Genomic DNA, 20,894 nt, shown 5'->3' with positions numbered 1-20,894 from the left:
AAATTTAAATTTTTATAATATTTTTTGATAAGAGAGTAAACTAGAGTGGACAACTAAAAATTTCCCTTCAAACAATACCGATTATTAGTTTAACTAGCAAGAATACCTATTTTAAGCTGGAAGCCTGGAATTCAGTTTCACAATATCATTATGAAAGTTTTTTTTTTTTAAAAAAAAAAGAGTTCGGATGTTCATGAGAAATCTCAACCACTAAACTCCAACCATTGCCCCGTATTGGTACTTGAACTCAACTGTGAAAGAACTTGCTAGAGAAAAGGATTGAGTCGAAGAACAACTCAATCCAGTTTCACCCAGTGGAGATACTTAAGAATGAACAAGTACAACAAACAAGCTCGATATACGAATCATGGTAGCTGTTCAGCAGGTCCACACCAATGCGTTCTCTCTATTTTAACACTCAGCACAATACATATTGCAGGATACTAGAAATGACTAAAGAACAATCAATTTCCTATGTGAATGATCTACACCAGAAACTGCACCGCTGTCGTGATGGTGATGGTGATCGTGAAAGATGAGTGTCAAGATTCCAACCAAACATAGCACCGAACCTACAAGCAGTTTGTCATATCGCTCCACCCAGTGAAATTTGAGTTGGCTTGCACCATAGAATGATAAAGCCACCAGGGAGGTCATCACTGTAATAGTGCTGCAAAAACAATACAACCAGATTGATATTCTTATAAAACAGAACAGCAGCTCAGATCTAGTACAACAGGAAATTTGGCAAGTCACTTAAGCAGTGAGTCCAAGTAGGCTTATGATTAATAAGGAAGTGAAAGCCTGCCTCAATCAACTATTTAAAATTCAATCATGTAAGCAGGGCAATAATCAAATGCCATCTGTAGTAAGATTGGTGCAAATCTACAACTATGGAAATTTCAATACAGATCTTTGACAATAAAGCATTGTAGGTGTGTTTGTGTCTGTATGCAAGAAGAGATTCACTTACCATGTTTGCAAGTCTAGCAAAATGAACCCTTCATGTGGCACATGCAATAAATCTTTTCAACTTGCTCAAATTGGATTTTGGTCAATTTGTCCAACTAAACACCGCTTTGCCATAATTTTTATAGAGTTGGAGGAAAATAAAACCCAAATAAGGAAATTAAAATTCAAAAGCCATCAGATTGATACCTTAAGAGAAGCACTATGATGGCAAGCACCATCATGGAGGATGAATTCCCAACAGCAAGGAACACTGGAAGTGTGGTTGCACAAGGAGATAACGCAGGAACGAGGACAAGCCCGGCAACAGCCATTTTCTCCATGGGCTGGTTGTGTGAATGACTGTGGCCACCCTTCCCAGATATAAACAACAATATATAGCTACCACCAAGAACAACAAGCAGAAGTGAAGCGAGTTTATGCACTGTATCTTCACCAGCAATAGTGTTTGCCATGGTGATTGCAGTTATTCCAAGAAGTGACGTGGATAGTACATGTAAAACTGCTCCAAATGCAGCTGCACAAAGGAAAAACAGAAGTAAATTAAGTAACAGAAGCAGAAAATCAATATTCTAAAGTTTTCATTTCTTTGCCTTTAAGCACAAATATAAAAGATTATTTGTTATAACTACAGATATCAAATAATTGAAGGCAAAAACAAAGCTTCCTGAGAAAATCATGAAGTACCTACAAATTGCAACTTTCTCATGCACTATGTGTATATATATATTACTCAACATGTAATCCAGGAATGAACTTTTTAGAGATAGCAAACAAAACTTTATTAAAGGAAACCATCAAGGAGCTGCAGCATGTCTTGAAATCTGGAGAAAGGCAACGAATGACTAAAACTCAATCAAGAACAAGCAAACTTGAAAAGTAGCTAAATCAACATGAAGTTCAGATCTCTTGAAATATGAAGAAAGGCTACAAATGACTAAAATTCAATTAAGGCAATGATGAGCAAACTAGAAAGTATCTAAATTAGCTCCACTATAAGCTTTGAATGGTAGTCAGAAACTTGAAATTCAGATCCATACAAACTAATAACAATTTAAGCCATCAAGAATCTCCGAAAAGCAATTATGAAAATCTAAATCCAAATTTCCTAGCACTTAAAAATCATCCAAATCATTTGAGGTAAAATGCAAGTCAGATGTACCAAAAGATACAACATTTTTAATAAAAAAAAAAATTGCATGACCAAACAGAAGATTCTCCCATTATCTCATGCTCCATGAATGCATGTGCAAATTTTAATAAGATATCATACCATTCTATCCTTTGAAATTTCAGAAAGGGATCTACCTTGGACATGTCAATTGCATACGCCACAATATGAGCAAAAAATTGTTAAAATGAGTTGACTGTTCCAGATAAATCAGAAATGCAAATTTCAAAACTATGACTATTATGTGAACAATAATTATACATCTACAAAATGTTATACAAGCTATATTGTACAATCTGAGGTGGAGCTTATGTGGCATGTAGGGATCAGTTGGTTGAAAGCATAAGGCCCGCGGGATTGTTTTCCATTCGCTGCTTTCGCTTATCAACCAATCCTTGCATGCTACTGTTTTTTTTTTTTTTTTGGCTTTTTTATCAGTTTACTTGCTCACTCATAAAAGCTCCAACCGAAGGCTGAGTCCTAAGGAGGCCGCTCTACAGCTAGACTTTGCTTCAAATGTATCACTTTTGTTATCTAGAAGACAACTTTTCCAAAGAACCGTACCCCCCAAAAAAAAAAAAACCTTGATATGTAAATTGCTATCAAGTATCAAGCACATTTCCATAAGCCTAAAAAATTGCAAGAATCCATAATTAAAACTGATAAACAACGATGATTAGTATTTAGATTTCACAATATCCTCATGATTTAATTGACGTTAATAAAAAAAAAAAAAACATACTGACAAAAAGGGTTCTTGAGAGAGTCCATTTCTGAGCACGGCCGACAATGGAGAAAGGAAGCCAATGCGTCGGAATGAACGAATGCAAAAGCGACACGGTGGCGATGCCTCCGATCGTGGACAGATCTTCCGCACTCAAACCGTCCATTATCATCCAATAATCCGATTTAGGTATCGAATTTATAATTTTTTAAGGGTTTGTTTTCAGTGTTAGTGAAATCGGTAGCGCCTACATTTACGTCTTGCTTTTTGAATGGCCTTTATCAAAATTGGTGACAGCAAGAGATCTGAATATCTGGCTCTGTGGGATGCACAAAGTAAGGAGAGAAAAAGAGATGAATCCGGATTCGGGTTTGGGTAGGCCCAGTCCAAAACAATAATGATGTTTTTGAGTGTTGGTGCCGTATATACCCGTTTTTGTTTATGCCAATATTTTTCTTATACGAAATGGTTCTTATGGTCTCAATATTTTAGAAATTGCAAAATAACAGTAAAGCCTACGAGCGTCTTTGAGTGTTGGTCTGGCCTAATGATTTTTGTATTGAAACGTTGAACAGCTTTCTTAAATGGATCACATACTCATATGGTCATAGATGATGGTGAGGGATCGGAGTATACTAATAAATAATGGAGAATTGGGTGTTCGGATATTATTTTGGGAAATTTGCAAAAATAGCTAAAAAAATTAGGCATTTTTCAACTTTAACCCCTCAAACTTTTTTCTATCATAACTAGCCAAACATCCTATTTTTGGACTATATTACCCTCATCATTTTCATCAAATTTACAAAGGCATGCTACTTTCCCTTATCAATTCCAGCACTTCCACCACTTTTCCCTTTTCAACTTAACAAATTTCATCACTCAACAAACTCCATTACTCTCAATAAATTAACAAATTTCATCAAACAAGTATTACATAATTGAAGATATAATTATCAATTGGAGAGCTTCTTAAGGTTAGTTTATACTCTTACCATAACCTAAACTTTTAATCTATTGATTTTATCATTTGAGTTCGAAATTGAAGTGAATTTTTATTGCAAATGTTGTTATTTTTCATTAACAAAACAATGTGACTTGTTAAAGTAGTTAGTTTGAGTTGAGAAATGAAAATCAATCATTGAAACCCCTGAAAAATCGAGTAAAACAGAAGCCCAGAACAAGTGAGACAGGCACCTGTCTCACATAAATCTACTGGTTTTATGTGAGACATGCACCTGTCTCACTTGCATGTCTCACCAAAATATGTGCGACAGGCAAGTGGGACAGGCGCCTGTCTCACTTGTTACCACTGGTTTTATGTGAGACAGGCAAGTGGGACAGGCAAGTGGGACATGCGTCCGTCTCACTTGTTACCACTGGTTTTATGTGAGACAGGCAAGTGGGACAGACGCCTGTCTCACATAAATTTGCTGGTTTTATGTGAGACAGGCACCTGTCCCACTGCCTGTCTCACTAAATTTAAGTTATTTTCCGAAAGTAATAACTTGGGCTACATGTGTCCGTTTTAGGCGTATAATATATCATTTCGAAGCTTACGATGAGAACGAAGTAAATAAAAAATTGTATACTTCATTTCATCCACATAAATGTACTGCATATTCATTTTTACTAGGTTTTGTAGCGTGAAATCTTATCTCTTTTGTTTTTTTTTTTAGGTTTAATGGATTCCGTTGTACTTCAATTATGTTATGACGGTTGGTGGGAGACATTAGCAGATGGCCGTACGGAGTATGTGAATGCGAAGAATATAACATTTTTAGTTCGGAAAGATTGTACGTTTGAGCAATTTATGGCAAGGGTGTATGAAGTTTTACAGATAAATCCTATTGAATATAGTTTGTCGATGAAGATAACTTTGAGATCTAGTAACACAATGTATCGTGCATGTTCACTGCCTATGGATATATTTAATGATGAAATGGTTAATGTTGTGCTGCACATGGCCTCTGATGTGGTCAATTATGGATGCATCCCTATATTTGTCACCACACATCCTCGAGTTCCGGCCGAAAATCCTGAGCCACTTGTGGAAAGTGAAAGTTCGTTTAGAGCAAACGAGTCTGTCCCTGATATTGAGGAAGAGGTGTTACCACAACAAATGTCGTTCCAACAACATTACTCACCAGTCAACGAAAACAATGACACTATTGATGATAATGGCATTACAATAGCGGATGTTGAAGATAATGTGTTACCATTAGGGACATCGTTAGGGCAACATTACTCTCCATTTCAAAATAATGAGTTCCGCAGTTATGATGATCCTGGTTATAACACCAACAACACAGAAGCTGATAATGTGCAAGGCATGAACTCCAATACTGAAGTTGATGATAGGGACACTGGTCATTCCGATATTCCTTTCAATAATGAGGATGAGCATCAGTATGATATTCCTGTTAACAATAGAGAGAATCGACATATTCCTCCGATGGCCCGTTCGAGGAGGAGGACAACAGTTGATCCCCTGGTGAGTCTTGCTCCAGTTTTGCCTTCAAACTTGGTTGCTCCAGACTTAGTTAGAAGCTGTAATTCTGCCGACATTGGTGTGGGAAAGTTGTTCGTTGAGAAGAATGAGTTAATACTGGAATTGCACAAAGTGGCCTTGCGGGAAAAGTTTGATTTCAAGATTGTACGGTCCACAACGACACGCTTTAAGGCTCATTGTTCTTCGGAATCATGTAATTGGCGTCTTCGCGCAACAAGAGGTTCGGATGAGCATAATGTTCCTTGGGTAGTGAGAAGAGTTGACAATGTTCATACGTGCTCTAATAAGGTTTTGCCTAGTGGCCTCCGCCAAGTTAGGAGTCGGGTTGTTGGCCATCTTATCGCGGATAAATTTATTCAGGATAAACGGATATACACGCAGAATGACATTAGAGCAGATATGCAGTAAGAATACGGGGTCCAGTTAACATATCAGCAAGCATATCGGGCTAAAGAAGTCGGTCTTGAAATAGTACGAGGGAACCCTGCAGAGTCATACAACTTACTTCCCAAATACTCTCATGTTTTGACCAAAGCGAATGAGGGCACAGTGACACACCTCCAGCGGGATGGAGATGATAATTTCTTATACTACTTTGTTGCGCTTGGATATTCCATTAAGGGCTTCACACAGTACATAAGGCATGTGATCGCTGTAGATGGCACTCATTTGAAGGGGCTATATCGTGGAAGCATGTTTGTAGCAACATGTCTGGATGGTAATAATCAACTGTATCCGTTAGCTATTGGGGTCATGGATTCAGAAAACAATGACTTTGCATCCGGTTTTCAATGATACTATAGATGATACCCACATTACGGACCCAACTTGGCAAATATGGCACGTAATCCTCGACACTCTTCCAATAATTTGTGGCTCTCTCCTTTGCATCCGGTTTCAGGGTTTGGAAAATGGTGCCATCCTGTCGTAAAGATTACCAAATTTCCAATTAGTATAACCATATATTATGTAATACTTATATACAAACATACATATAAATGACTTACAAGACGCTCGTTCAGGTATGAATACACTTCGCCGAAGTTAATATTTGAAGAAGCCACAGGCTTCCATCGCACGATCCGAGCACCCTTCCTCTTAATTTTCTCCACCCACTCTAATGGTAGTCCTTCGATCGCTTCAAAAATCCATGCCTTCAACAAGGAAAGATATGAAGTAAAAAAACGTGTCATTAAATATTTATTATAACAAAACTAAGTTATAAAAAAAACTTCTTCACTCACATGCACTGCCGACGTAAAGCCGTAAAAGTTGTATTTCTCAATTCTATGCAATGGATTTTCTGCGCTTGCCTTCTTAAATTTTTTGGCTTTGCCGTTCAATACATTATCAATGCTTTTATATATTGTTTCCCATGACAAACGACCCCACGGAATACTTCGAAAATGATTTATGTCATCTACCTCATTAAGTAAATTGAAATTGATTTGACAATGATCCTTTCTTCCGTGTAGCACTCTATCAGCAAAGTAAAACATGGCAATTTTTAGCGCATCGGTGTCATTCATAGTCTTGAAGCGTAAGTTCATAAATATTTCCTCGAACTGGCCAAGATTTATATCGCGAATCCTGCCTCCAAAGTACTTATTAAGTAACCTATGATTTGTTTTATGCTTCGTCAGGAATACTTTTTCGCCATAGCAAAGTCCCGTTACTAGGCACCACTCTCCAATCGATAGCCGTATCAAATGGTCGCCAACTTGAAACCATAACTCATCTTTGTCATTTCCATCGCCATGTGACACTTGCCGAAGCAATATATTGTGCACAATCACGCCACTGAACGGATAGCGCCGGCACTGTAGGAAATGCCCAAATATATCATCTTTGAATAGCTTCCACTGTTGCCTTGTTAATTTTTCCCGGATGGCATTAACAACGACATCTAATTTGCACATACTCGTGATACGCCCAGGGAAGTGATCAACATAAGGTATCTTCATCATTCTCGGTTCTTTAATCGGTCCGGGTGGGTTATGCAATGCTAATTTTGATTTGCCCATTTATCTAGTACAAGTTAAAAGTATCACACATTAAAAAATTATGAACAAAAGAAAAAAAAATTAAGGCAACACTGTGCACTGCCTCTTGGTGCGACAGGCTCGCGTGAGGGAAGCCAAGCGCGCGCGAGCTGCTTGCCTGCACGCAACTCGCGCGCGCTTGGCTTCCCTCGCGCGAGGCCGCGCCCTCGCGCACGAGATGGGCGCAACGTGCGCATCTCGCGTACGACGCAGCGCCTGTCACACACGAGATGCGCGCGCGAGATGGGCGTGCAGCGTGCATCTCGCGTGCGACATGCGTTGCGTCGCACACGAGATGCGCGCGGCGTGCGCACCTCGTGCGCGCGACATGCGCACCTTGCGCGCGCGAGATGGGCGTGCAGCGCGCATCTCGGGTGCGACATGCGTTGCATCGCACACGAGATGCGCGCGGCGTGCGCACCTCGTGCGCGCGACATGCGCACCTCGCGCGCGCGAGATGGGCGTGCAGCGCGCATCTCGCGTGCGACATGCGTTGCGTCGCACACGAGATGCGCGCGGCGTGCGCACCTCGTGCGCGCGACATGCGCATGTCTCACGCGAGATGCGCGCGGCACGCCCATCTCGCTCGCGCGAGGTGCGCACGCCGCGCGCATCTCGTGTGCTACGCAGCGCATGTCGCACGCGAGATGCGCGCTGCGCGCGCGAGCGAGTTGGCTTCCCCCCTTTCTCTTCTCTTCCCTTTCCCACATGCATCTCACCCACCACCGCCATTAAAACACCACCAACAACAACAACATCCCAAACAACAACAACAACAACAAGAAAAACGACAATAACAACTCACCTAGGGTTTTCAATTTTTTTCTTTGATTTTGGAGATCTCCGAAGATTTTCAACGTGATTTAGCTTCTTTCAAGTGCCAACAACTTCCTCCGCTGCCGATGTATGCCGCCGCCGACAATCTATAGAACTTTCGGTGATGAGAGTTTGGTGAGAGGGGAAGGAATTTGCTTGAGGGAAACGTGAGAATGAGGAGGGTAATTTCGTCCACAATTTGGTGATTTGGCTAATGTTGAAAGAAAAAAATTTGAGGGGTTAAAGTTGAAAAATGCCTTCTTTTTTTAGCTTGTTTTGTAAATTTCCCTATTACTTTGGGGTTTATAGATAATCAAGGATCGAATAGAGTTCACAACGATAAGTTTACATGAAATTGTATTATGATAGATGTCGGGAGGGCGGATTATAAACAACTGGGGCTCCATAATGTGTGATTGAGATGTGTGTTATGGTTTGTCACTAGTGTGTGAATTGGGCAAAATTTGATGTGGAATAAAGGATAACATTTTGTCAATTTTTTAGAGTTCGAGGTACCATAAGTAAGGTTTATGAGGGCTATAGTGTTGTCGCTCGATCAAAGAAGAACTATTAATGGTGGAAGGCTACTAATGAGTGATGGTTATGGATAGTTTGTTAAATGATTTAAGAAAACATATTCCTTTTATATGATACATAACCTTAGCCTACGAGGTAAAGGTTGGGGTTTAAAATGTATTTCTCTTCTATATTTTAGGGAGGATTCTTTTTCCCTCTTTAAAAGATAGATTTTGATGCTTTATGAAAGTCATATTGTGATGCCCAATCACTTGGCAATCTATCTTAAGGTTGATTATTTGAGATAAACTAGGTTAATAAGGGATCATCTGTTAGGAAATTGAGCTTCCTCCCAAGATCACTCCAAGCAATTTATCAAGCAACAAATTAATAGAAAAATTAAATGGAGAATACACCAATCACACAATACAAGATTTACGTGGAAAACTCCAAATCCGGAGAAAACCCACGGCCGTTGTCGAGAGACAACCAGAGAAAAATAATCACTATGTGGAAAATTATTACAACCACTCTCAGAAATAATTTTCTCTCACCCAAGCCCCAAATACATAATCCTGATAAATATCCCTTAACAAAGTAAACCCGTAATACCCATATTGAGGAGCCAAATGCTCCTTCAATATAACTACATGCTTAAGAATATTTCTATCTCTTAATTTCTCACCAAAACTTGGATTCTTTCTCTGGGATTTAGGATACCAAGCTCTCAAATGAGAGCTTCCTTTTATAGGCAAGATTTTGCCTAAAATCAAGCCCACCAACCTTGATCAAAATTGGTGGCTTAGCCATCAAATTTGATCAACAAATTTGGTGGCTTAGCTACCTTTCTTTTTTCCTCTTTTTTTTAATCAATTTTCAACATCATCTACAAGGTCTCTTATTAAATATTGTAATTGGTGCCTAGTTTTGCGATAAACCTAAATGCTTGATTCTTTATTAGCCCATATCACAAGGCCTTTAATAATGCCTAAGGTCCCCTAAGTGGGCGCTTAACCAAGAGTTTTATGTAATTTGAGTCTTTATGTACATCTCTACCTTCTAAATTATGATCTGATGGTTGCTTGAAATAATGATTTACGTCTACTAAGAAATGTGTACTTACGGATTAGATGGGTCTAATGTTGATTTTTAGATAAAAACACAATCAAGACAGGAAGTAAAGTTACAAAATAATATACAATTTGGTGAAAGTATGGGCCAAGCCTTTTAGTTTGTTCTAATATGTCAATATAATTGGTTGCTATCAGAGATGACAAAAAAAATATGGGTTTGACTTGAACGTACGAATATTTAAAATATTCAAATTTAAAAAAAATCAGATTTTGATGCAAAAATTAAGATCCAAATTCGAATGTAAGTGCATCCAAAAAACTGAGTATCTAGATCCTTATTATTTTTAATATATATATAGTGATGTTTTTATTTGGATTGTTTTCAATGGAATTTATGTGGATTTGTGGTGTTTTATTTGTGGAATTGTAGTGGTGTTAGATTTGAATTTATATTATTCTTAATGTTTGATTTATGTTGTAGTATTTTTATTTGTGGATTAGTATTATTGAATATTATTCAAAGTGTTAAATTATTGATTGTTGAATTATGATTAAATTTTATTTAATTTTATTAGGTAAATTTATTAAATTTTAAATTATATTTAAATTTAGCATTATGTGGATCCAAATATTCAAAAAATATATCCGCAAATCTACACAGTTATAACCTGCATCCGAATCTCAAAAATGCAGATTCGGAATTAGATTTTGCCATCCCTACTGCTATCATCAGGACTTATAATTGTTGGAGGGACAAAAAAAAAGAAAGAAACCCTATCTAAGTGTTATTATGAAAAACGTTTAGGGAGGTGAATGTTAAAACCCCTCCGTCAAATCGCAGAAAACCGTGTATGGTAAGTTTAAAGAGAGAAAAACTAAAATCATTAAAAACTCTATTAATCGACACACAAGATACACACCAGACCAGGTATTCTCATAAAATACTTACCTGTTCCGCTTTTTAAAATATTATTTCCACCTCTCTCTCTCTCTCTCTCACAGATTCGATCGATCCAAATTCCAAACCCCCGAACAGTTGCAATTTACTCACAGACTAGAACAAACACACACACTGAAGGAGAAAAAAGAGAAAAAAAAAAGGGGAAAAAGCTCTCATTTAATTTCATTGGGTCTTCTAGGGTTCCTCGCACTGATGGCTCAAGTCATGAACATGGCGGTCGATTCGCTGGACCGACGCCGCAAAGACAAATCTTCCGCTGGAGACGACAACGGCAACGGCAACGGCAACGGCAACGACAACGAGGACAACATCGACAACAATACCAACAACAGCGCCCCTCAATCTTCACCGCCACCACCGCCGCCACCTACTAGAAGGCGCGAGAGAGACTCCAGAGAGAGGCGTGACGACAGGGACTTCGATAGGCCGCTACCGAACCGCCGCGGACCGGATTATTACGACAGGAACCGGTCTCCCCCGCCACCGGTGCCTAGGGAGAGAGATAGGGATTATAAGAGGAGGAGCACCGTCAGTCCTCCGCCTCCGCCTTTGCCTTACCGAGATAGAAGGCACTCTCCGCCACCTCGAAGGTCCCCTCCATATAAGCGGTCGAGGAGAGACGATGGAGGCTATGAGCCTAGGCGAGGTAGTCCGCGTGGTGGCTTTGGGCCTGATAGAAGGTGAGATGTGATTAATTGATTGGATGTTTATGATGTGGAATATTTATGGAAATTGATGTAATTTAGAGCTGGTTATTGGGAAAATTAGGTGATCATAATTGTGCCTGGTCAAATGTCATATGAACATTCACTCTTATGCATATATGATAAGATTTAAGCTGCATGTTACTACTTGATGATTAAGAATAACATTTAGAAACTTTTAACTGAAATGTTATGGTAACCAGAAAAATATTGATAATGATGAAGTTCAGCTGGATTGTAATCTTCTTATGAAGGGATCAAACAAGTAAACCTTGAGTAAAGTATGAGTATATTTTGTTGAGAAAATATCAATTTCCTGTGAACTAAAAGGTATCCTTGAAAAGAAAGGGCTATGAAGTTAACAATATTATGAGTCTGTGGTGATATACGGAGGATGATAAATTCTATCATTATTTTTAAAGATATGGCAATGCTATCTGCATTTTCATTCCTGTTCTTGGCATACGATGTTGGGTACATGTTGCCGATCTCTTTCAGTTCTCTACAGTTGTGAGACATAGGTATCTTTAGAATAGGCAAAATCTCATTCTTCTAATTGTGAAACTCTTTTTTTGACAACAGTGGAGATGAAGCCCTGATTATAGCAGTAATATAGATAAACTCTATTTTTTCTTTATTGGAAAGCTGCTGTATCCTAAATGGGATTGCATGCATCGTCTGTGTTGAAAAGAAAGCGGTGTGAACAAAGTCCTTGATTCTGGTTTTTATTTGAGGTGTAGAGCTTTCTTTAGCTATATTTGAGACCTGTGGTAACATTCTATAGAAAGCTGCAGTTGAAGAAACAAGATGTTTGAGAATAAAAATGCTTAATTTTTTTAATATTAAAAGGTTTAATAGGAGATGAAAAACTAAGGCGAGAAGGATGATTACATGGGATGTATAAAAGAAGCCCTACAAACATGACTTTTATAGGAAAATTGGAATTTACTTCTTGTAGAGGCTGCTTAATCTGTTGCCAGAATATCTTAGCAATGGTTTTTTGGTAGGACCTTCTTGGTTTGTAATATGCTTCACAAATGTGATGATAATAACTTTATTAGTTGAAAGTCTCTGGTCCATATGTCTGAATCTTTTGATGGTAGCGTGAGAATACTTCTTACTGTTCTTGAAATTCGATAAATGTTTGTTCATAGCATTAGAGTTCTATGATTTAAAGAATCATTTCCATGTACATTACTACATTTTCAATAACTTCATCCAAATATTGGGTGGATCCATCTGACAAGTTGAGAGGCAATTTTCCTTCTTACACCACTCCATACATAAAACTGTTGCTGAGTTACTGTGATATCTTCTTTTACTGCCTTTTGCTTTTATGAGATGTTTTATTGGGAATCTTAGAATGGAGTTAATCAGCATTTTCTTGTACCATCCTTAGTTTCCAGCATAATTGGATTCTTTATATGGACTTCTAGTAACGGGAATGTCAAATTTGTGTTAGATGTCTTGCAAGAGCTTCATAGAGTTATCTTTAAGTAAATTTGCAGTTCTTCTGCTAGTGATACATCTCGGTTTTCACATAATATGAGTTTTCTAGCATTCTTTGGAGGCATGTTTTATTTATTTGTTTAATTATTTTTCATTTAAATGGTGATTAAGACACCACCGTGCCATGGGACTACTATATGATGAAATGAAACATGATAGCAGATTATCAATTTGCGGGGGTGTGACTAGACTTATATTTTCTTAAAATACGAAATGTAAAGTACTTAAAAATTGATTAACAAAGATTGGCAAAGGGGTGTCATTGAAGTTATTATCTAAATTACTGCATAAGCATGATGTTATAAGCATTATGGAAGCAAAAGGGTGTTGGGAAGAGTTTAAATTTTAGTGTTAAGTTGAGTGGTTTGACTTGTGGGGGGATTAATATAGTAGTATCTCTTCTACTTTAAGTGGTTGCAACATTCACTTGAAGAAAAATTACTCACTAAAATCAGGTCATTAGGTGCATATAGTTTGCAGATTCTCTATTCACTGAAGATAGGATATGGTCAGCCAATGTTGTAGCATGGCATACGTTCACCCTTTTTCTCAAAAACTGTATTGCTTCCATTATTATTGCAGTAGCTTCCTAACTATGGACTCTGTGTGCTTTTCCTGTGTAGGATATTTCTTCAGTTTCTCAATTTGTATCATTATTTGATTTCCTTTTTCCATCTTATCCACATGGGGAAAACAAGATTTCCCTTCTTAGCAAGTTGTTTTGCACATACTATTCTCATGTCATCTATTGTTTCTTTTGGTGTTTTAGGTTTGGGTATGATTACACTGGTGGATATGAACGGGAAATGGGGGGCAGGCCTGGCTACGGTGACGAAAGGCCTCATGGCCGGTTTGCTGGTCGGTCATCCGGTGGGTATCAAAGCGGTCCATCTGGTAAGTGGTTAACTGCTTTTTAACCGCTACAGTTTCAAATTTATGATCTGATTTGGTCCTCTTGTACTCCAAATGTTAGTACTGTTTTTTTACCGAGTAATTTGTTAAATAGTTAGCAAAATATGCGATGAATATTCTTTGCATTTGAGTTTTCTGAATCATTCTAAATTCTCAAATACACTGGTGTTGTTCTATATGCATCTCTCTCTTACTCACCAGATGACCCTAATTAGGAGATTTCATGCGAAAGGGAAAAAGGAAAAAAAGAAAAATTGAAATACTTGTTTTATGGGCTTGCTTTTATTGCTAGTCTGAGTTTTTTATGCCAAAAAAAAAAAAAAATCACATCTATACTAAATGATATTTTGTTGGCCAAAGGAGCATGTAATTTATACCTAATTGACGTTTGTCAGAAGAGCATTGGAAAAAGGTGTCCTATTGTAGGAGTGTGCACGTGTTTTAGATAAGGAACAGACTTTCATAGAACAATTCTGTGGTTTACAGTGCCTTTGTTTAGGCATGTTCATTTTAGCGTAGTGACCAATGTTAGTCCTGGCTTGATATAATCACATAGATGATGTGTGTATGTATGCATGGGTCTGGTTGCATGCTTCTTGTTGCACATATTTTCAATTTTTCATATGTTGTGAAATTTTCTTATCTTATTGGTCAATTCCTTTTCAAAGATGGGTTTGTCAAATTATTCTGGTTAGTGATATACTTAAAATGGACCTAATCAAGCATGTCTGTTGGACATGGCACGCACATATAAATTGTAATGTGTGTTTGGATCTTTGACATGGAGCATCTACTTTGGTTTTCGACTCAAGGCATTATTGCTATCTGGTGCAACATACACCTGTAGTTAGTTCAAATTGGTGGTGGTGCTGAAACTTATTCTTGCGTGCTTCGATATGGCATAATTTTGAAAATATCGACATGCGGAAACTGTTATGTGACATTCTGAACTTAGATGGTGTAGGATTATATGGATATGAACTACCCTATGATTTGTGATAGGTCTCCTATTGAGATTTGGTGTATACATTTAATTGTATGTCCTTCTGACCACATATATACATTTTAACTATATGAGAATGAACCTTCATTTGCCATGAACGTGTAGAAAGAAAATTGATAATATAAGATTTCGGATCTTATATGATTACATCTTTGTAGCATTCTTGGTTATTAGTAGCTTGTATGTAATATTATAAATATAGCTTTTATGGATATGCTTGGGGCAGAGTGTTGCGAAATTTCCTATCACAGTTATTATTAAAATACGTGTACAGCATTTGCTTCTGCACCATCTGTAGGAATGAGAACATGTTAAAAAATATCTAAGGAATTCTGTTGCATATTGCAGGCCATATGTGTGGTGCTGATTTGACAGATGCCATAGTTTATAATCTAAATCTCGTTGTTATTAGTAGCTCGTATGTAATATTATAAATATAGCTTTTATGGATATGTTTGGGGCAGAGCTTTACGAGAACAGTTTGATTTTAATTTTCTATCACAGTTATTATTAAAATATATGTACAGCATTTGCATCTGCACCATCTGTAGGAATGAGAATATACTAAAAAATATCTAGGGAATTCTGTTGCATATCGTAGGATGTATGTGTGATTCTGATTTGACAGATACAAGAGTGTATACTCTAAATCTCGTTGCTGTTGGCAATTTCTGTAGTGGTGCAGAAATGTATATAGCATTCATGTTTGTTTTTCTAGTAGAACTAATTCGGTTACTTTTGCAGAATGGGACTCAAGTCGTGGTGGATATGGTGATGCTTCCAACACAGGGAGTACACAAAGGTAAGCATTCCGTGATGTTATGGACTTTAGTTTTCAGAGAGATTGGCTTATTCTTCTTCTGATTGTTACTGCATGATTTTTTGTTCAGTTGATTTTGTTCAACTCATTTAAATCCTTGCATGAATACTAAAATATTAATTTTGTCTTTTTACCATATTATTTACAAGGCATGATTTCTGTCTGGAGGGAGGTGATGGGAAATCTTATTATCTAATTGAGGAGTTAATATAAGTAGGGGAGTAGGTTTCACTTCGTACTAAAGTTGTGGAGAGCTAGTTGAATGAAAATGAACAGTTTTCTGAGTGTAACACACCTGCACGGGCACATTTGTACTCTTATTGATTTGCTTACATTTGGGTTGTATATATACTAAGTAGTATTTCTGCAGGGTTGTATGTGACGCATAAGTGGGTGTCTGGTCCTTTCTTGTATTTTCATTTTTATCTTATATTAGCCTGTTAAAAAGCAAGGTTCAGGTGGAACAGTTTTGTGTGTTTTAAACTGTTAGGTAGTTGAAAAGCAGTTTGCTTGTGAGATAGTTAAGTTAAAATGAATTTGTTCATCAGTATCTTCATTGTTGCAGATCTTCAATTAGCTGTATCGGAATTCTAGTGAAGCAAATTTGAGTATACATATTTACTTGGTACTCAGAAACTTTCTTTGATACAACACTAAAGTTAGGCTGACATTTTAAATTAAAGACTTGCATACTAGTGTTGCATCACCAGCTCTGACTGTCCTTATACACAGCCTGGAGAATGCACGTGTTGCAACAAGAAATCATTGCTTTCTTGCAATTTCAGTGTTCCCTTGAAATTGAGTTGTTTTTAGTCTCAAAATTGAGAGGTAGTAATTCAAAGATCACTTTAAAGCTTATACAATTTCATGATTCAAAAAAGATATCAACCCTATCTCTGTTACTGTAGTTGCTTCATGAAAGAGAAATGTGACAGAAGAAAATATGGAATAGTTATCAGTTTGATCCAATTTCCTTGATTGCTCATTTTCCATTGTTTTTGTTTCTCTCTTTGCTTTCCCATTTTTTTTCCCTGCCTTTATTTTGACCTCAATAAAGATGACATTCCATTTGATGTTGAAATTTCATTTATAGTTCTAAATACATATAAATTAAATTCTTTCAGGGAAGGCTTGATGTCATACAAGCAATTCATCCAGGAGCTTGAAGATGATATACTGCCAGCTGAAGCAGAACGCAGGTGGGACTATTTTGGTCTTTATAGAGTTTGATTGTGCAGCATACATCGGACCTGAAGTTTTGAAATTATAACAATAAAGGTGGCCTTTGATTTTGTAGATACCAAGAATACAAGTCGGAGTATATTTCAACTCAGAAGCGAGTATTTTTTGATGCTCATAAAGATGAGGAATGGTACTTCTCGTCTTTCACTTTATTCCTGCTTTGTACACTTCGTTGTTCTTACTATATGTGCTTTGTTTGTAGGTTAAAAGACAAATATCATCCAACAAATTTAGTTGCTGTTATAGAGAGGTGAGATCCACTGATTATCAGATCCATGGTATCTATGAAGTTGGAAACATGCTATCAAAGTTTTGTGTTCTCACCAACAATTTTATAATCATCTCTTTTCTGGCATTTAATTATCTTTATGATATTGAATTAATTCAATGGGGAATTTTTGTTTAGGAGGAATGACCTTGCACGAAAGGTGGCAAAGGATTTTTTGCTTGATTTACAGAGTGGAACATTGGACTTGTAAGATCCATACTTCACCCTTAAAATGTGTATGTGGATATTTTGCCGGTCGCCAGTGTTTTGTTTTTATTACAGTAAACTAATGTTTCCAACTCAACAATGCAGAGGTCCCAGTGTCAATGCATCATCGTCAAATAAATTAGGACAGACGAGTGAACCAAATTCTGATGATGATGTAGACAATGGTGGTAAAAGAAGACGGCACGGTCGGGGACCAGCTAAAGAAACTGATCTTCTTTCTGCTGCACCTAAGGCTCACCCAATTAGTTCAGAGCCAAGAAGAATTCAAGTTGACATTGAACAAGCGCAGGCCCTTGTTCGTAAACTTGACTCTGAGAAAGGAATTACGGAAAATATTTTATGTGGATCTGATAATGATAAAATGAACCGGGAGAAATCCCATGGCTCCACTGGTCCAGTTATTATCATTCGAGGCTTGACCTCTGTTAAGGGCCTCGAGGGAGTTGAGCTGCTGGATACACTTATTACTTATCTGTGGCGCATACATGGCGTGGATTATTATGGGATGGTTGAAACAAGTGAAGCCAAGGGTCTCAGACATGTGAGAGCTGAGGGAAAGAGTTCTGACATAACTAATAATGGAGCGGAGTGGGAAAAGAAACTTGACTTTCGTTGGCAAGAGAGATTGAGAAGTCAAGATCCCTTGGAAATAATGACTGCTAAGGATAAGATTGATGCTGCTGCTGTTGATGCTCTGGATCCCTTTGTCCGAAAGATTAGGGATGAAAAATATGGTTGGAAGTATGGTTGTGGAGCCAAAGGTTGCACAAAGCTTTTTCATGCTGCTGAGTTTGTGCACAAGCATCTTAAACTCAAGCACCCAGAACTTGTGATAGAGCTCACCTCCAAAGTGCGCGAAGAGCTGTATTTCCAGAATTACATGAAGTAAGTCTTGACTTTGTTGCTTGTTGGGTTTCTCTATACATTTCTTCTGAAGATTTATCACATTTTTTTTTTTTTTGTCATTTACAGTGATCCTGATGCACCTGGTGGGACCCCTGTTATGCAGCAACCCATGCCGGTATGATTTATTCGATTATACTAGAAAAATATGTGTGGCTTAATGTGCTAATGTGTTGCTATACATGCAAATATTAATTTGACTGACAAAATGTCATTGGAAACGAGTTAGTCACAGTAGTTATTTGATAGTAACATTCAGTTGTGTTTTTATTTGCACAGACAGACTCAAATACATACACACTGAGTATTCAACCCTCATTCTGTTCACTTGTTCTGATTTTTGTTTGCATATGCCAAAAGATTGCATTTTAGTTTCTGTTGTCTTAAGCTGCAACTTCTGTTCACTAACGTACTGAAGCTGTTACAAAATAAAATTAAAAGAATTGACCAAAAATAATAATCACCTACTCCTTTGGAAACCTCTGCTATATGCTGTTTATGTTGTTATTAGGGCTTTAACTCATGATTATCATTTTCATTGTTTTCATTGTTGTTGGTAGTAATGTTATTTTATTTATATTTATATTCATATTTTTATATGTTTGTATTTTTGTTTTTTCTTTGCAGAAGGACAGGCCATTGAGACGCAAACTAGGTCCAGACAACCGATTGAAAGATGAACGTGGTAACCGTAGAGATCGTGACTATCGGCCTAATGGCAGTGATAGATACGATAGGTCTGATAATGCACAGGCAAGTGATTTTCCTTCCAATGATGATGTTCCTGAAGGGGCAAATCGCGATGAATCGATGTTTGATACCTTTGGTGGACAAGGCATTCGTGTTGCTCCTCCTTTTCCGTCAGATATACCTCCTCCACCAGTATTGATGCCTGTTCCTGGTGCTGGGTAGGTCAACAGTTAGTGCAACAAATTTATCTGTCATCTTGAAGCCGATAGGCTGTAGATTTTATTTTTCTAGACAGCTTACTTATTACTCTAATTGCAGTCCACTGGGGCCCTTTGTTCCAGCGCCTCCTGAAGTCGCTATGCAGATGATTAGAGATCAGGGTGGCCCTCCTTTTGAAGGGGGTGGTAGACACGGACGTCCTGGACCCCAAATAAGTGGTCCAGGCCCTATTCTTTTATCTCCAGCCTTTCGACAGGATCCTCGACGTATAAGAAGGTATTCATTGGGGCATCTTTGGCCAACTTCATGGTTTTTATTTACTGCTGTTTTTTACGCATATATAATTTATTTAAACTTGACGGTTGGGATTATGGCTGAAATTGTTATCAATATCTGAAGTCAGTTATGGTCAACTTGTCAAGAATGTCAAGGCATCAACGTTGGGGGAATTATTTTGGATTTTAGAGAAATTAGTTCAATTATTTATTTATTTATTTATTTTTGGTCTCTCACCCACTAAATTTACATTCCATCTTTCTCTCTCTATATATATTTTTTCCTGGGAAGCTTTATTATATGTTTTCAGTTTGGACTCCTTTTATCATTATTGTTAAAGTAATGAAATACATGAGTGGCTTCAGATTGTGACTGCTATATTGATGCATGTAAAATTTTCATTATTAGCAAACCCATTTTTTGTCTAAAACACATTGTTCCTACTTTTTTTTCAATGGAGTTGGTTGGAATTTGGTTATAACTCATTTTCTTGTTTCATTCAGTTATCAAGACCTAGATGCACCAGAGGATGAAGTTACTGTTATGGACTACAGGAGCTTGTAGATATCTTCTTAACTGGTGGGATTTTGAAACAATTCAAGACAACTAGGATTGTATTGTAGTGTTCCTGTTATTGAAGAAATCAGGTCTTTTGCTTGATTACCCATTGTGGACGTTGATTGCTGGCACCGTGCTTACATCCCGTCTGATGGTAGTGTTCTTTGCTGCTGCAGCTGCAATATTGCCTGCCTGCGTAATCTGTGCTGGTGATATAAAACTCTGTAATTTTTTTGGTCCACTTTTATTTATTTACAGACTTGAAACAAGACATCTTTTTTTTTTTTTTTTTCCAAATTTATAAATTTGGGGGGTTGGGTGGGTTTAAAACTATGGGCAATGGAAATAGATTTTTGATGGTTCATTCCTTTTCTTTCAAATCTTATTTATATTGGGTGTTCATTGACAATGTGTCGTAAACCTTATGGCGGATGCTATTTATAATGTCCAATGACGATGACTGGCACTTGCGCGATTTATAATAGTTTTGTCTCACGTTATTTATACTATTTTATCTCAATTGAGTCTCGCTTACTTATTTTAGATATAATCTCTGATGCACAGCCAGCAATTGAAGAAATGATTCGAGGGTCAACCGAACTCCCCAGCTCCAACAATATATAAAAATATATAATTTTTTTATTATTTATCTAAATTATTATTTAAAATTTATAATTATCTCATTTTATTTCATGACTCTAATTTCTTTTAATAATAATTGATAATTGTGATTTAAAAATTATAGAACATCAATACTAAACAGGTTATAAGCTTAATT

The 20,894-nt window shown here is 37.3% G+C and overlaps 3 protein-coding genes across 4 annotated transcripts; 1 reads left to right on the top strand and 2 right to left on the bottom strand.

Annotated features, from left to right (window-relative positions):
* Positions 1-267: 267 nt before the first annotated feature.
* On the bottom strand, positions 268-3,333 carry LOC102625785 (uncharacterized). Of its 2 annotated transcripts, none has more exons than XM_006470385.4 (3): positions 2,887-3,333; positions 1,159-1,486; positions 268-670 (listed from the first exon to the last, which is right to left on the bottom strand). In XM_006470385.4, the coding sequence occupies exons 1-3, from the start codon at positions 2,909-2,911 to the stop codon at positions 454-456; spliced, it is 570 nt and encodes a 189-aa protein (XP_006470448.2). In that variant the 5' UTR covers positions 2,912-3,333; the 3' UTR covers positions 268-453. The 2 variants fall into 2 exon arrangements, with proteins under 2 accessions (XP_006470448.2, XP_006470447.2); XM_006470384.3 differs by having other exon boundaries at positions 2,883-3,318.
* A 2,794-nt stretch (positions 3,334-6,127) lies between these two features.
* On the bottom strand, positions 6,128-7,400 carry LOC127900248 (uncharacterized). The gene is made up of 3 exons (XM_052434846.1): positions 6,621-7,400; positions 6,384-6,530; positions 6,128-6,298 (listed from the first exon to the last, which is right to left on the bottom strand). The coding sequence occupies exons 1-3, from the start codon at positions 7,398-7,400 to the stop codon at positions 6,128-6,130; spliced, it is 1,098 nt and encodes a 365-aa protein (XP_052290806.1).
* A 3,329-nt stretch (positions 7,401-10,729) lies between these two features.
* On the top strand, positions 10,730-20,600 carry LOC102626268 (serrate RNA effector molecule). The gene is made up of 12 exons (XM_006470386.4): positions 10,730-11,464; positions 13,767-13,891; positions 15,657-15,714; positions 16,857-16,931; positions 17,030-17,104; positions 17,177-17,224; positions 17,381-17,449; positions 17,555-18,355; positions 18,443-18,491; positions 19,001-19,281; positions 19,382-19,558; positions 20,062-20,600. Exons 1-12 carry the CDS (start codon positions 10,977-10,979, stop codon positions 20,120-20,122), a joined length of 2,307 nt encoding a protein of 768 aa, XP_006470449.2. The 5' UTR covers positions 10,730-10,976; the 3' UTR covers positions 20,123-20,600.
* The last annotated feature ends 294 nt before the right edge of the window (positions 20,601-20,894 follow it).

The sequence above is a fragment of the Citrus sinensis genome, chromosome 2 (assembly GCF_022201045.2).
Source record: "Citrus sinensis cultivar Valencia sweet orange chromosome 2, DVS_A1.0, whole genome shotgun sequence".
Lineage (NCBI taxonomy): Eukaryota > Viridiplantae > Streptophyta > Magnoliopsida > Sapindales > Rutaceae > Citrus > Citrus sinensis.
Note: the sequence above shows the minus strand (reverse complement) of the source record. Positions and strands in the feature narration are given on the sequence as shown.

Excerpts from the sequence above, each read along its gene's own strand:
- LOC102625785 (XM_006470384.3), bottom strand. The coding sequence starts at position 3,036 with ATGATAATGGACGGTTTGAGTGCGGAAGATCTGTCCACGATCGGAGGC. Across the intron at positions 1,487-2,882 it reads CTCAAGAACCCTTTTTGTCA|CTGCATTTGGAGCAGTTTTA; the intron begins GTATGTTTTTTT and ends TCCTTTGTGCAG. Across the intron at positions 671-1,158 it reads ATCATAGTGCTTCTCTTAAG|CACTATTACAGTGATGACCT; the intron begins GTATCAATCTGA and ends TTGTTTTTGCAG.
- LOC127900248 (XM_052434846.1), bottom strand. The coding sequence starts at position 7,400 with ATGGGCAAATCAAAATTAGCATTGCATAACCCACCCGGACCGATTAAA. Across the intron at positions 6,531-6,620 it reads GCTTTACGTCGGCAGTGCAT|GCATGGATTTTTGAAGCGAT; the intron begins GTGAGTGAAGAA and ends TCCTTGTTGAAG. Across the intron at positions 6,299-6,383 it reads CATACCTGAACGAGCGTCTT|GATGGCACCATTTTCCAAAC; the intron begins GTAAGTCATTTA and ends TCTTTACGACAG.
- LOC102626268 (XM_006470386.4), top strand. The coding sequence starts at position 10,977 with ATGGCTCAAGTCATGAACATGGCGGTCGATTCGCTGGACCGACGCCGC. Across the intron at positions 11,465-13,766 it reads GGCTTTGGGCCTGATAGAAG|GTTTGGGTATGATTACACTG; the intron begins GTGAGATGTGAT and ends TTGGTGTTTTAG. Across the intron at positions 18,356-18,442 it reads TATTTCCAGAATTACATGAA|TGATCCTGATGCACCTGGTG; the intron begins GTAAGTCTTGAC and ends TGTCATTTACAG.